At 38.9% G+C, this 16967-nt stretch overlaps 1 protein-coding gene across 1 annotated transcript; it reads left to right on the top strand.

Annotated features, from left to right (window-relative positions):
- Positions 1-1498: 1498 nt before the first annotated feature.
- LOC125271186 (NACHT, LRR and PYD domains-containing protein 12-like) lies at positions 1499-8395 on the top strand. Its single transcript, XM_048195194.1, has 6 exons — positions 1499-1754; positions 4859-6671; positions 6749-6922; positions 6991-7164; positions 7534-7580; positions 7659-8395. Exons 1-6 carry the CDS (start codon positions 1499-1501, stop codon positions 8234-8236), a joined length of 3042 nt encoding a protein of 1013 aa, XP_048051151.1. The 3' UTR covers positions 8237-8395.
- The last annotated feature ends 8572 nt before the right edge of the window (positions 8396-16967 follow it).

The following is a 16967-nucleotide window of genomic DNA, read 5'->3' as shown; positions in this document are numbered from 1 at the left end:
CAAGCAGAAATCTAAGAATATCATGTTTAATTCTTCATACAAGTTTATTATTCCAGCAGATATATGTAAATGTGTTAAATGAAGGTAATATTGTATATTATAGTTAAAGGTTAAGTGGAGAACTCAATTTTAAAGGACACTAATGGCAAAAAAGGTTCTAAATAAGGAGAATGTTTTAAATGATTACATAATACTTTCAAGTTAAGCTGGTTTAGTTTTTTTTTTTTTTTTCTAGTGATAAAGTGTTTCTGCAAGTTGTAAAATCATAAAATGTTATTAATAAATTAACAAAATGAATTCATTTGAACTAATGGTCCCATGATGCATCCCCTAAAGGTTCTATATATGAAGTGCCTGACAGAACCCTTTAAGCTTCTATATACAACCTTTTCTTCTAAGACTGTATACTAGTCCTGCTAGAAAGCAAAAGTGATGATTATATAATTTTGCTACTGTCCTTTAGTGTCAGTGTTTATATCAGAGTATTTAATTTAAATAATTTCAGTATTGTTTGAAAATTATGTATTAAGAAAGCCTGTCCTTGAAATGAAATATGAGATATGTGGTGCTTAAATATAAAGTAAAATTTACAGCTTTGTTTTTGTAGACAAACAAAAGTCTCAGCCCCATCACACTCTTTCATTCTGCCTTCACAAGTTGGGCTCAATATTCACCCACTGCTGAACTGTCAGTCTTGTGTCCATATAGCTGATTCTGATCAGTGGGTTCAGATTGAACCGTCAGATTGAAGTTCAGGGTCAGCATTGACCCAGGCCATTACGAGTGTGTCAGGACCAGAATGCGATGAGTCTATATCTGTGATGTTACCCTTTAATAACATACTGTGGAGCAGGGGTCGGCAACCATTTTGTCATGAAGTGCCATCATCTGACCCTCTACCTTATAAACCAAAGTGTCACCCCTGGATCTGTCTCTATATATTTATCTGTCTCGTTTTACCTGTAATCTCTCAATGTACTGAATTGTACATGTTTTGGGCTGTTTTTAAGACATACTGATTCTATCTATTGCACATACTTCCACTTTCATCAATCTGGAGTCTGGGGAAAAAAAACAGTTTCTTTATTGTTTTTTGGAAATGTTTCTGCTTTTACTGTTTTCAATTTTGACAAAAGAAAAATACCCTGACTGTATGAAAATACAGAAGTGGAAACTCTTTCAGAGCTTCGGCTCAATGGGACAACAGTTCACAGAAGGAACAAGAAACATCTACATCCTCATTATTAACGGTAAGTTTATAAATACTACATGAAATATGTTGCTACATAGATTCTAAAGTGTCATGTATTATATTACATTGATTGTAGACTTTAGTATCAGACAATATTGAGACAATGTTTGTGGTTTAAATTCCAAGCAATTTAATCACAGCTTCATTTCATTATCCAAATAACATTTGAGCACTTTGATCTTAATTCATTCATTCAAAAATCTTAGTTTTTTTTATTGTCCTGCAACAGTGATTCAGTGAAGGACGATGGTGACTGTTAAGGAGCTGCTCGTGAACTCACTGAGGGAACTAGTAAAAGATGATCTGAAGGAGTTTCAGTGGCACTTAAAAAATCATGGGTGTATATCAAATTCTGATATGGAGAACGCACATGTCTTAGATACAGTGGATAAGATGGTGGCACATTTTGGACCAGAAGAAGCTGGGAAGATCACTGTGAATATCCTGAGGAAGATGAACCAGAACCATCTGGCTGAGAATCTAGAGAATGAACTTAAAAAAGGTAACATTAAAATTGACATATTATTCAATTGACATATTCAGTTTTAAAGTAAATAATCAGTAGTACACCGAAGTACACAAATCAAGTAATTGAGTAAAAGTACAGATACGGATAATAAAATATTACTCAAGTGAAAGTATTTAGTGCTCCTTTTCAATTTTACTTGAGTGAAAGTACAAAAGTAGCCTACTTGATTTTGAATGTACGCAAGTAAAAAAGTACTAATTGATGAATGTTTATTTTGTAATTTTATATAGGCCATTTATTTCATTTAATTTTATATTATATATTTTATATAATCCTATTGCTCAAAATAATTATGCATGATTATGAATTGTCAAATAACCAGCACTAGTCAGTATTGCTTCCATGCAAGCCTCCGTCATTTTAAATTGAGCCTTTTCAATCAAGATCTCAGATACTTTTTTTAAGGAATTCAGTCTTGGTCCATTCAGCTTCCAACTTAGCGTGAGCCTTGGCAGCAGCAATGCTAGCTGATGAGCTTCTAGATCTATTAGTCGAAGCAGAGGCTATAGATCTTGTTTCTAATGCTTGGCTTTGCTCTGTAGCTTCCTCAATCTCTGTAACTTTCTCCGCCATCATGTATTGCTGATTCTGTCTAGGAGTGCAAGATGTGATAATTAACGAAGAATAATGGAATTAGAGCTTGCTTTCCTTGAAATGTAGCGCCCGCTGTGCGGATGCCTTTTTACTATTCTGTCCCAAATGCGTGTTTCATCTACACAAAACTGACAGATAGCTAACAGGAGTCAGAAAAGGTCAGACGCAGGAGTAAAGTTGAGGGTTTTTACTGTTATATTCGTTCCTCTTCTTTCTCTTTTTTTGTTAAACTGAAACATACAAAGTTTACAAATATCTTGTTACAGAATGTTCACAAATAAACACAAATGAATTTACATTGTTTACAATGTTCTTTGAATGCACAACAAAAGGCTGCATTCAACTCTGGCTAGTATTATTGTTGTTCAGGAATTACCAGCGTTGGAGAATAGTTCGATTTAAACTTATGAATTACAAATATATACATACTAGGGGTGTCCTCGACTACGGATTTAAATTGCCTATATTCGACTGATAGTCGAATCATAATGGGGGGGGGGGGGGGGTGCTTGAAAAACAGCAGTCCACTAGAGAGTGCGCACGGACTTTGAAAGGTTCGCGCGCTGAACTGTGCACGAGATGGAGCGGGACACGGAAAATGAAGTAAGGCCTGGCTATAGTCTACCCGCGGCTTAAGACAACTTTTATTTTATTTCACACACAGCACAGAGAAACATCTTTCTATAAACCGACCAAACTGCCTGTCAAGTGATAGACGAAACTGACAATGATTTTATATTTTTTAAACAAATGAAAGGCAATGTGGATAAACATTCACAGCCACGATGTACAGAACACTCTCAAAGATATAGAAGAAAATGAATAAAAACATTTTGGATCAATAAACTTTCAAATATATTAATAACTGCAGAAAGGCCACACTGCAGATAGATATACATTTCATATGTCGGCAAATCAGATTACATCAGCTAAATTGTCTGTGCGAGCAAGCTTTAACTCTACAGCGCATCACTGATGCACCAAAAAACAAAAAAAAATTAATTAAAAAAAAAATCTTTTTTTTTATCAAACATTAATTTACAGAATTGAATTAGAACAGAATATACCGTTCTAATAAATGAAAATAGCCTACTTAAAAAAATGAAATATGATCAAGTCAAACTGCAAAATGCCTGAAATGCAGCATATATTCAAAACACAAGCCAGAAATAGTTAAATTAGATAACCCAGAGTGATCAATAAATAAATTAAAATTAAAGAAATTATTAAAATAACGAAAGTAAAGCTAGAATTGTCAGCTTGTCTTTTTAACTGCAGAGGCAATAAACGCTAAACTGGAGTGGCAGTCTTTTTAGCTAAACATTCACAGCATCCAAAAATCATATTACATCCGGCTGAAATAGTTTGAAATCACTTGTAGCTACCCTACCTGATTGAGAGACAAAAATCCAGTCTTTCACACGATCTGCCTGTGTCCGTTTGAGTCTTTTCAAATAGCGCGCTATAGTCAGCTCGTTGGTCGGCAGAAGCGCGCCGCAGTGTTTGTCGTTGTTGAGTTCTAGGACATGAGCTGTTGGCACAACTTGCATCATACGTTTTTTTGATCATCTTTTACCATTTCAAAGTGCAACCAATTGTACACTTTATCCCAGGCATTGTTGAAGATTTAATCCGTGCCGTAAAGATGCTCATCTGCCGGTCACGAATCAAGTGAAACTTAAATCGGTCACAGGTTGGATTTATTCACGCACATTAAAAAATATTTACTAAAAGCTTCTTTCTTTTCACATTTTTATTTAAAGTATTAACATAATAGGGTGTATATTAACCTATTGGGAAAGAACCGGTATGTCTATAATCAATCAGATATTGAGCGCCCCCATATCTCGTCTCATAACACCTCTGCGATGATTCGACTGTGAGATTGGTAGTCGAATCAGGCTCCTCCTATCGAAGATTCGAATCGTCGACTATTCAGGGTCACCCCTAATACATACATTAAAAGAAAGGTAACAACTTACAGGCAAAGCCTTTCCAAGGCACAAAACGTAAAGGAAACAGAGAGCCAACCGCATGGAAAGAATCTGGAACACTGCGGTTATTTCCTGGTTAACCTCTAACCCAAGAGTCATATGCCCTAAACCAACCACTAAGAAAACAGCTCACAGTCATCAATCTTCTTTGTTGTTACACCAAACTGCCACAAGATGGTGCTAAGAAATAACAAATAAATGTGTGCCATGACAGACACCATTGTATGCGAACTGAGCTGAGCTGGATGATGACATCACTGTTTACTCCAGTGCTGATATAGATAAATTAACTTAATTAATAACTATTGACACTGTTAAAATTTGGCCGTTTTTTTTTTTTTTGCAGTGAACCAAAGCAAGTATTTGACTTGGCACAAGCCATGACATTTCTATGACTTTGCAAGCTTTTGTGCCAGGATGCAATTTACTTAGAAACTTTATTACAAAAACATTGCTTACTCATTGCCATCTTTTCTTTTGTCTTTAAAGTCTCAACTTCAAAGAACAGTAAGGCTGATCCCCATTGTTACCGAAAGATCAGCCTCAGACTAAAGAAGAAATTACAAGAGGACTACAATCGGATATTACTTGGTAATTCTCAGACGGGTCATCGAGAATACCTGAACGATATTTATACTGATCTATATGTGGTAGAGAATGAGACTGGAGGAATAGTGAGTGAACACGAGGTGAGGCAGATCGAATCAAATTGCAAACGTTTTACTGTCAAGGACACACCGATCAAGTTCAATGACATATTCAAAGACAATATGGGTCGACAAAACAGGAAAGTGCTGACGATGGGCATCGCAGGGGTGGGAAAGACAGTCTCTGTCAATAAATTTATCCTTGACTGGGCTGAAGGAAAAGAAAATCAGGATATACTCTTCATATTCCCACTTCCATTCCGTAGACTGAATATGATTACAAACGACTGCTGTCTCATGGGACTGCTTAACAAATGCTTCTTTAGAGGACCTGAAGAACTACCCTCTCTTCCTGAAGATGACTGTAAGGTCATGTTCATCTTTGATGGACTGGATGAATGTCGTTTCCCTTTGAACTATAAAGATGACAACATATGTACAGATGTCCATGACAAAACATCAGTGAGTAAGATAGTTATAAACCTTATCAAGAGACATTTGGTTTCCTCTGCTCTCATCTGGATCACATCCAGACCTGCTGCAGCTGGTCTGATACCACGGGACTACATTGATCAGTTGACAGAGGTGCGAGGATTCAACGATGAGCAAAAGGAGGAATACTTCAACAAAAACAGCAGTCCTGAGGTTGCTGGAAACATCATCCGTCACATGAGGAAATCCAGGAGCCTGTACATCATGTGCCACATCCCTGTCTTCTGCTGGATCTCTCTCACTGTTCTTCAGCTTCTACTGACTCAAGAGAGCAATGACAAAACACCAACAACTCTTACAGAGATGTACATTAGCTTTTTACTTTCTCAGAAGCAACAGATGAAAACAAAATACTGTGATCATCTTGAACCTAAACCCAAAGCCAAGTCTTTCGATCAGATTCTTCTGAAGCTTGGAAAACTGGCCTTTACACAGCTGGAGAAAGGTAATCTGATTTTCTACAAAGAAGATCTTGAGGAGTGTGGATTAGATATCAATGAAGGTTCAGTGTACTCTGGGTTATGCACTCAGATCTTTCAGACAGAAAAAGCTGTGTCAGAGAGAGAGATTTACAGCTTCATACATCTCAGTGTCCAGGAGTTCCTTGCTGCTCTCTATGTGTTTTTCAAATACAAATGGTCTGGAAGAAATCACTTTCTTCAATCTTGGAGAGAAATACTGACATGGAAGCTCTCCAAAACATCACTAGTTGACCTCCATAAGTCTGCAGTTAAGAAGGCTTTAAAAAGCAAAAACGGACACCTGGACCTTTTCCTTCGGTTCCTATTGGGTCTCTCAATGGAGTCCAATCAGTGTGACCTGAAGGAACTGCTGCCAAGACTGAAGCTAAAAAGAGTGAATGTCAAAGACACTACTGACTATATCAAAAAGACAATAGAGATGGAGAAATCAGTAGAGAGGACCATTAACCTCTTCCACTGTCTGAATGAACTGAGAGATGAATTTGTGGAGGACATCCAGAAGTATCTGATCTCAGGTAATCTTTCAGCACAGAATCTCTCCTCTGCTCAATGGTCTGCTTTGGTGTTTGTGCTGCTGATGTCAGAAGAGACTCAAGAAAAGTTTGAACTGCATAAATACAGAAGATCTAATGAAGCATTGATGAGACTTATGCCAGTAATCAAAAACACCAGAAGAGCACTGTAAGTCATCTTTACAATTCATTCAGTTTTTTCTCACATCTGTTCTCCAGATCAGTATCTTTTTGTTCTCCACACAGACTGCAGTCTTGTAATCTCACTGGTCAGTCCTGTGGAATTGTGTCATCAACTCTACAATCATCAAACTGTTTCCTGAGAGAGCTGGACCTGAGTAACAATGACCTGCAGGATTTGGGAGTGAAGCTGCTCTCTGATGGAGTGAAGAGTCCAAACTGTCAGCTGGAGATACTGAGGTATGTAACAACATGATATACAGTCAGCTGGTCATGTCTTTGTAGATAATCTGACTGTGTGTTTGTAGGTTATCTGGCTGTATGGTGACAGAGGAAGGCTGTGGTTATGTGTCTTCAGCTCTGAGTTCAAACCCCTCACACCTGATAGAGCTGGATCTGAGCTACAATAACCTAAGGGATTCAGGAGTCAAGCTGCTCTCTGAAAAAATGGATGATCCAAACTGCTCCCTGCAGATACTTAAGTATGTGGGAATTATAACATACCATGTGTAGGGGACAAAATCTGACAAACATAATTTGGGGCCAATTGGGGCCCTTTATTTTAATTCAAAATAAAGTAATTATGCCTAAGTGTGGGAATTATGCCTAAGTGTGTTGTTCATAAACATATTAATGGAAAAGGTGTCATTACTGGGACTAATTCATATAGAGCTGACATGGAAACTATAAACAAACCCATGTAGGGCCCATATCTCAAGCCCATATCGTGCATACATACAGCCCCATCATGAAATGTTGGTTGGGAGGTTAGTAAAAATACTAAATGTGATAGTTGTCCTGAAAATGAACATGAAAGATTATGTTCATATATGAGTATTTGTTTGTTATAGTGTAGCTCATGGAGGAGAGATCAGAATGACAGCAATACCACAAAGATGTAAGTTTAAACACATACATATTCATGCCATGGATTGTTGTTGTTGTGTTCTCATTGATTCTCTCTTTTTGTGTTTAGATGCCTGTGATCTCACACTGGATCCAAACACAGCACACACTCAACTCATTCTGTCTGATGAGAACAGGAAGATGACACGTGTGTTAAATCATCAGATGTATCCTGATCATCCAGAGAGATTTGATACATGGTGTCAGGTTCTGTGTGGAGAGAGTCTGACTGGACGCTGTTACTGGGAGGCTGAATGGGACGGACCTGGGTTAGAAATATCAGTGACATATAAAGGAATCAGGAGGAAAGGAGGAAGTGACTGTCGGTTTGGATACAGCAACAAATCCTGGAGTTTGTTCTGCACTGCTAATGGATTCACTGTCCGGCACAATAATAACAAAACTGACATATCTGCCCCTTCAAATCCCTCTAACAGAGTAGGTGTGTATGTGGACTGGTCTGTCGGCACTCTGTCCTTTTACAGCATCTCTGACACACACACACTCACACACTTACACACAATCAACACCACATTCACTGAACCCCTCTATGCTGGATTTAGGGTTTACGATTCCTCAGTATCTCTGTGTAAGATTACACAACAGGACATGTTTCAGAATCAGAGCTTCTGTAATGTGACGCAGTAGATGCGCTTCTCCAGTTTGAGCAGTTTGAAAGTAATAACCTCATACATTTTGAATTGAATGCCTAGTTGCTTAAAGCTCCATTTAAATGGTTAATTCACCCAAAAATGAAAATTCTTTCATTTATTACTCACCCTCATGCCGTTCCACACCCGTAAGACCTTTGTTAATCTTCAGAACACAAATTAAGATATTTTAGTTAAAATCCGATGGCTCAGTGAGGCCTGCATAGGGAGCAATTACATTTCCTCTGTCAAGATCCATTAAGGTACTAAAAACATATCTTAATCAGTTCATGTAAGTACAGTGGTTCAGTATTGATATTATAAAGGCAGGAACACACCAAGTTGACGGTCGGCTGTCTGGTAGTTTTGTTCATCGACGCCACTAGTTCGTCGGCGTCGACTTGGTGTGTTCCGGCCTTAAAGCAATGAGAATATTTTTGGTGTGCCAAAAAAAACTAAATAACGATTTATATAGTGATAGCCGACACGTGCTCTGAATCATGATTCGATACGCTGATTCATTATGCTCTGATGCTTCCTGAAGCAGTGTTTTGAAATCAGCCATCACTAAATAAGTCGTTATTTTCTTTTTTTGGTGCACCAAAAATATTCTCATCGCTTTATAATATTAATATTGAACCACTGTACTCACATAAACTTATTTAGATGTGTTTTTAGTACCTTTATGGATCTTGAGAGAGGAAATGTCATTGCTCCTTATGCAGGCCTCACGGAGCCATCGGATTTCAACTAATATATCTTAATTTGTGTTCTGAAGATTAAAGAAGGTCTTACGGGTGTGGAACGGCATGAGGGTGAGTAATAAATGTGAACTAACCCTTTAAGCATTGCTTCATTTTTTGTGATAAAAATATTTTTACATTTTTCATTTCATGTTAAAATTTGACAATTCTGCATGTGAAGTACCTTACAAATGATTTTAAATTTTATTGCAGTTAATATTTCGCAGGGAATGTTATTTTTAAAGAAAGATACATTCTGTAATGATAGCTAATTTTAAAGTCCAGGGAAAAATTGTTGCCCAGGGAAAAAACGATGCAGTTCATTTCACATTTGATCACTGTAACAGGGCATGCATTAGACCTCAAGAAGTGACACCCAAGACTAATCATGAAGACAATGGCCTGTCATCAGTGTTTACTGTATTTGAAATTTCAAAAATTACACATTATAAGGTTCTATATATACGTTCTGAGCAGTTTTGAGATACTGAGTTTCAGAGGTTTTGCATTCCATATAGCAAAAATTATATGGGGAACAAGATTATTTCAAACATGAAAAAGACCCTAAATGTATTCTAACTGTGCAATATCAAAACCCTCTCAAATTTGTAATTGGGGATTTTTGGAATTGGTCAAATGCAGATAGAACCTTCTAATTAAAAAAAACAAACAAAAACAAAACCTAGGTTATAGGAATTATAAGGTTCTATCTGGCAAAACATTAACTAGAGCAATAATTTTTAAGAAACACAAACAGTTTACTTACAATTTGTTTTAAAACATAAAATTAGTGTTGCAACAATGTGTTGCCATTGGGGATGTAACGGTATTACCAAACTCGTGGTATCGCGATAGCAAAATTGTCTCTTTATTATCGTAGTCACATGACTGTATGAAACGATATGTCTTCTGGGCAAAAAGTGTAGTTTTTTCAGCCCGGTTCCTAAAACAGTTCTGGTGTGATGGGTGAGCGAATTGTGAGGAGCATATCCTTTAATAGAGACATCTCACCTCATGAATATTATACCGATGAATGTACTGAAAAGCCCTTGTGGCTCAAACTACTCATATATGTCAATATCAATGCAGAGAGAGAGAGAGAGAGAGAGCGCAAGAGAGAGAGGTGCACAAAGGCAAGCTTAATGATTAATCTTTAAAACGATTAATCTTTAAAAGATCGCATTCTGGATTTCATCACCCACATGATCTAAGTACATTCATCACCCACATAATCACAGTAACAGTGTTTACTCATTTAGCTCTGCTTCCAGAGAATAAATATATACTTGGGTTTGTAATCAATTAATTTGCAGATAAAACTGAATTAGCCAAGATTTATAATATCTTTATAAGACATGAAAAGACAATTATGTGTAAGTTCTGAAGGTCAATAAAGCACTATATGCTCTGTAGGATATTCTGTTCTATTTTCTGAAGTCTGTTTTATCCAGTTGTAACCTGCCAGGGGAGCATGGGTCAGCAATGTACAATTTTGAAGCGGTCTCAATTGATAGACCAGATGTGATGTTTAGGACTCCACATTGGCCTAAAAGGGGGAGACTGAATGGTCTGGTTCCGGAATCCACTGTCGATTAAATATGTAATTATATACTTTATACTTCTGAGTGAATTGTAATGAGCAATTTATAATCAAGGAATTAATCAGTAATCAATATTTATCCTTCTACATATTCAATGATTTTAATGGCTTTATTTACTTTACATCTTCAAACACTAGAGAATAATGATGAATATTGTCTGTACCTCTTACTGTAAGAAAAGTACAACTTATCAGTATGTTTTAGGGAAGTCTCCTGTTTAGAGTTGGTGCCTGGCCTACTTCGCAGAAGCTATATCTGTGTATGTGCGCTAGTATTCTGTGTTACAGATCAGTATTTGTGAAATAAACAAACCAACTGGCACTGAGGAGATGGAATTACATATTTTGTGTTGACAAGTTGGCAACTAGAAGAGCAGTTCTGTGACCTTGGATGTTCACTTCTGCCTAACTTGGTCTTGACCTACAAAATGATTGTGAATTTTGAAGCTGACTTCTGCCAATGAAACTGCAAACTATTCTTCAATAAAATTTTCTTCAATTTATTTTTTTAAACTCTGACTCTGGGTCTTCATTCATCATATGTGGTCTTCGGGTCTGTAACTGTAAATTCTGATACAAACCATTATATGAAATTTTTGTATCCTGGACTAAAATATGAACTCTGCTTTATCTGATTGAATCAGAATGACAACATCAACCTAAATGGTTTGATTTATCATAAAGTAGAACAAATGTCTGTACCTTCTGTTTAGTTTTTTTCTCTTGGGGTGATAAGATTTTTGTAATTTTGTATGTGCTGTTGTTTTGTTTAAAGGGCATATTGTAGGTTAGAGCTTTAGTGATTCAATGTATAGAAAAATAATGTAGGAAATAGATGATAGTTTGGGGGTGCATATGATGTCATGATTATGCAGTTGTGTGAACTTGAATGTATATATATATTTACAGTCAAGTGAGTATTTACGTTACCAGCACATAATTCAAAACTGTTTTGTGTGAGTGTGAGACTCTATTTATCTACATAATTTGTATTCGTCAGTGTTTAAATTGATTCACATCACGTGTGTAAGTTATTCATTTAATACAATCATTTACAGTAGTATTACAATGTTGAACTCCATCATATCGCCAGGATGAAATTCCTCCAGTCTAAAGTGAACACGTTTTTCAAAGCAGATGCAGAAGTGAAGTCCCGTCTTTTCACCTGCACAAAACACAACCCGTCATGGAAGATAGAACCATCCTTTTTCTTGTTAGTAAACCTCCTGACAGGCTGAAGTTTGTGCAGCCTCCACAAACACAATCATTTACCATGACGATGATAAATAGAATACAAAAACTACTGAAAGCTGATTCTGATTCATGACCGCTGTTACTGAATACCAACCTACTCTGCACCTAGTCAACACAGAGCTCGGCGAATGACTCCCTTTCGTGGCGTAAAATGACGCGAGGCCTTCACTTTATCTACTAAATTTGTGCCCTTATGTCCAGCAAAACATTTTAAAACCCTGCACTACATTTTAATATGGTATTTTTGTACAAGGTTATATATTCATCTCGAAAAAAATGTTTAACCTGCAATATGCACTTTAAATAATAATAATAATAGAGTGTTTTAAACCTGATCAATATTGGTCTAATCCCAAATTCTGTGGCTAGGTGGACTGTGTAGCATTGTATAACATAAAAGCTGTTGCACTAAGTTTCTCTCATCAACAGTGTCATGTCTGTGTAGAATTGCTGGACTGAAGATATTAGAACTTGTAATAAACATCTTGTTTGCTTTGAAAGATAGTGTAAGATGTATGGGATGATTTTTCAGAAGAACTTTGCTGTTTTTCTCCTCATTAGCCCTTTGAGTCTTTAGTGAAATTATCTATTGTATTGTAAAACAGTAAATATGGAAAAGATTATGAGTAATTGCTGTTGTATTGTCACATGTCTGTCTGTTCTTGCACCATGTTCTGTTTGTCACATGTCCTCCTTTGTTTAGTTTTCCCGCCTTCATGGTTTCTGATTTGATTAGTGTCCTTGTTTCAGGTGTGTCTTGTTTATTATCTCATTAGTTCCCTCATTCTGTCTTGTATAAGTATTCCTTGGTTTTGTTCACTCTTTGTCCTGTCACTGTTGTTTTTGAATGTGTTACCTGCCCTTTGATTTACCATTAAACCTTTGAGTGTAATTTGGAAAACTGCTCTCCTGCCTTCTTCCTCCTGTGGTCACATACCATGACAGATGACAGGACCGAAACAGAACCACACCATCCTGGCTGAGGACTGCCTGTGAGATTTGAGGCAGAATGGCTGCCCATTGGAGAGGTATGTGGAGGAGTTTCTCGAGCTCTCCCATCAGGTGAGCTGGCCTGACGCCTCTCTCGTTGTGTTTTCGCTTGAGCCTGGATGAGGATACTATTCACTACAGCGAACCTGCTTGTTATTTCTCTCTAGTTGAGTCTATTAATCTTATTCTCTATTTAAATGGTTCTAATTTTGAAGTTGAAGAAGTTAAAGAAAAGTATCTGCCTCATCCAGCCCCAGCGAAGACAGACATAGCGTCGGCAGCTCACCCCACGCCAGTTCCCTCCAGATATCCCTCCAATGGATCTGTCCATTTCTGTCCTCCAGCACTCAGTCCAGAGATAAAGATGGCCGCCATCCCAGAGCCTCCTCGGAAGATGGCCGCCATCCCAAAGCCTTGTCGCAAGATGGCCACAGCTGAGCCCTCAGTCACGATGGCCACCGCCACGCATGAGTCCCCGAGTCAGCTCCAGGCTCCGCTCCAGCCCACGAGTCAGCTCCAGACTCAGCACCAGAGCCTGCTTCATTCCACGAGCCGGCTCCAGAATCCGCTCCAGCCCAGGGATGCGCGGATCCTCCCAAATAAATTTTTTTTGGGGGGGGGGCCTACTCCTTGCTCTGCTCAGATCTCCCGCAGACTGATGCGAGCTCTCAACATACATATAATCTTATTTACAATAAAGTACTATAAAGAAAATAATATACATAATAATCATATTAATAATCACATCAGATTATATATATATATATATATATATATATATATATATATATATATATATATAAAAAACCTCACTTGATGTTAACAGTGAATACATTTCAAAGAAATGAGTATAATGCATCACTGTAATAAGTTCAAGTTCGTAGGGAAGGAAGAGGACAGGGTCGGCTTTGACTGCTGACTGAGTTTTATTCAAAGTAACAAAAATGTCCAACAAAAGTCTGTGCAACGCACAACAACAAAATCCACAATCCACAATAGGGCTTCACTCCAGTGTTGTTGTTGCAATCAGTGTCCTCAGTCAGCAGTCCCTCTCTCTCTCACACATTCCTGCTTCTCTTGGTGTTTTATCCTGTCTCTGTGCCAATTACTGGAATTAGAAACAGGTGTTCGTGATTTACATTTAACCCTCTGGAGTCTGAGGCTGATTTGGGGCTTGGAGAAGTTTTGACATGCCCTGACATTTGTGCTTTTTTCAGTTGTTCATAAACATATAAATGACAAAAGTGTCATTACACTGTATTCAGCACAAACTAGGCTACAATAATATGTGAGGAACATGTATGTACATGTTTGTATTTTTGAAGGAATAACGTTTATGCGTGGTTATTGAAAAAACAAAAAACTTAAGTCAGTGAAATAAGGCCAAAAAAAGTATATTAAATCTGTGTTCACAAGACTTCTGGGTATTGGAGGTTGTAGACTAGAGTTTTTGCTTCAGAATTATGTAAAAATTATGCTGCCTACTCCTTCATATAAAACAACATATTGATTTAGTTTTTGTAAGACACTTTTTGTCAAGAAACACAGTATGCATGGAGGCGTGAATCTGAATGAATAATGGGCCATTTACACCTGAGAAGACAAAAGAATCACATAATAATGACCTGAAATGACTTGCATATTAATGAGGCCTTTCAGTCAGGTAGGCTGTGAAAAAAACCCTCTGTAATAATGTCTCAGCTCATCATAAACAGCAATACTGTGAAATATTATTACAATTTAAAATAATGGTATTCTATTATATTCTTTAAAATATAATGTATTTCTGTGATGCAAAGTGTCTGAACAATTATGTTACCTCTATGGCATTTCATATAGGCTTTTAGCTTAAAAGCATGCACATTTGGAGAAATATTGATGGATTCTTATATATTTATGTCAATTTTCTATACTCAGAAGTAATATTTACTGTCATCACTTTGAGTGCTGGATACTGTTTTTTCAATTCTTACTAGCAGCCGGAGGGCGCTCTCTGTACACCTTTAGTCCACAAATTATTCTAAAGAAGAAGAGGACATTTTAGGAATGGTGTTTTTAATTCATACTTGCAGCCGGAGGGCGCTCTCTGTACACCTTTAGGCCACAAATTCATATAAAGAAGAAAAGGAACTAGGAACTAACTGCATGTCTTCTAGAGATCGCTAACCATTGCTTTAACATCCAAATAAACACTTTTTTTCAAGACAGTAAATACACGATTGAGACGATGAATGCATGTATTGCCTCTGAATTTGCGTCTGAATAGCGCTGGCTCCGTGGGCGTGGTCGCATTAGCGGATAATGAGCTGAATCACAGACTTCTGACATGGCTCTCTTTTCATACAGATTACATAAACACAGAATGTTTGTTTTCGATTTGACTTGCACGATTTAAAACCTGACATTTCAACGTTTCTGTAGACGTAAGTGTCATTTTTTTGTCATTAGTATTCATAAGTTACAGTTCATTTTCTGAGAACTATCAGATTGGACTTCGTTCAGAGGGAGAGGAGAGATCACGCATCATGTTAGTTTTCTTTATTTTACAAAAAGCACAACATTGTGTTTTTACTCTGAGTGTACACAAATAAAAGAAGACATTCTATAGTTTCAATTGAAATATAACTTATGTCTCTATGACAAGAAATGACGGAGTATTTTAAGTCTGTTTTGCTGCAATGTGAAAAAAATCCTGCAAAACGCGCCGGCGCGTTTTCAGACCTCAGGGAGTTTACCCACTCACTCACCATGCATCTCCCGGCTCTCTCTCCAGTTGCAGACTCCGCTGAACCACGCCCCCCTCGCCACATACCCCCACCGCCCGACTCAGGCCGGGGAGCCATCCGGCCTGCGGCCCCCCCCCATTTCTGGAGAGGAAATCGGCCACAGCCATCTGAACACCCGGTCTGTGGACCACCTTGAACTTAAAAGGCTGTAAAGCTAGATACCAACGGATGATCCACGTTGGTATCCTTCATGCGGTGGAGCCACTGCAGAGGAGCGTGGTCTGAACAGAGGGTGAATTCCCGTCCCAGGAGATAATAGTGGAGGGTAAGGACGGCCCACCTGATAGCAAGACACTCTTTCTCCACGGTGCTGTACTTAGCTTCTCTCTTAGAGAGCTTACGGCTAATGTACAGCACCGGCCGTTCCTCCCCCTCTATCTCCTGGGACAGGACAGCACCCACCCCCTGTCCGACGCGTCAGTCTGCAACATAAAAGGGAGAGAAAAATCAGGAGAGTGAAGCAATGGCCCGCCACATAGAGCAGCCTTCACCTGTAAAGGCCTGCTGGCATGGCTCTGTCCACTGGACCGTATCTGGTGCCTCCTTTTTAGTTAGATCAGTCAACGGGCTGGTGAGGCCCGAATAATTAGGCACCTTCTATAGTATCCCGCCAGCCTGAGGAACTGTCTAACCTCCTTTTTGGTCTTGGGGTGCGGACAGGTTGCAATTGCTGCTGTCTTATCAATTTGGGGACGCACCTGTCCATGTCCCAAGTGGAAGCCCAGATACCTTACTTCCACGCGCCCAATCGCACACTTCTTCGGGTTGGCCGTGAGCCCGGTCCCCCTCAGCGATCTCAGGACGGCCCTCAAATGGTGCATATGCCGCTGCCAGTCATTACTGAAGATAATAATATCATCTAGATAGGCAGCAGCATATGAACCATGGGGCTGCAAAATTGGGGCAGCAGGCATTTGCGGCAGGAGTCCCGGAGCTGTTGGGCCATCACGAATGGCCAGCTGGACTCCCCCAGCCCCAGAGAGCGGAAGCGCTGGTGGTGTTGTTCTGGGGTCCGGCCGACGCATTGGAGGATGGCCCGCTTGAGGTCGTCGAAGACCAGGAGGTTCTGTACGGGTTCTGCCGCGCTGCCACCTGCGCCTCGCCGGATAGTAGCAGGATCAGGCGCAACGGCCACTGAACCCGGGGCCACCAAGAAGACTCCGCCGATCTCTCAAACAAGTCCATGAAGGCCTCTGGGTCATCCTGTGGCTCCATCTTGTTCAGCGGCAGGTGGGTGGGCGCAGCGAGTGGTCTGGTGGTCTTCGTACAAACCTCCCGGTCAATCCAGCTCCGGAACCTCTCGCGGTCTTCCTGCTGGGCTCGTACGATAGCCTCGAATTAATGCCATTCAACTGT

This window comes from Megalobrama amblycephala, linkage group LG7 (genome assembly GCF_018812025.1).
Source record: "Megalobrama amblycephala isolate DHTTF-2021 linkage group LG7, ASM1881202v1, whole genome shotgun sequence".
Classification (NCBI taxonomy): Eukaryota; Metazoa; Chordata; class Actinopteri; order Cypriniformes; family Xenocyprididae; genus Megalobrama; species Megalobrama amblycephala.
This window is presented reverse-complemented; position numbering and strand designations above follow the sequence as displayed.

What these genes read in the sequence shown, in the direction of transcription:
- LOC125271186 (XM_048195194.1), top strand. Translation starts at nt 1,499, where the DNA reads ATGGTGACTGTTAAGGAGCTGCTCGTGAACTCACTGAGGGAACTAGTA. An exon ending in AGAGAATGAACTTAAAAAAG is followed by an intron (nt 1,755 to 4,858) that starts GTAACATTAAAA and finishes TTGTCTTTAAAG; the next exon opens with TCTCAACTTCAAAGAACAGT. An exon ending in GACAGCAATACCACAAAGAT is followed by an intron (nt 7,581 to 7,658) that starts GTAAGTTTAAAC and finishes TTTTGTGTTTAG; the next exon opens with ATGCCTGTGATCTCACACTG.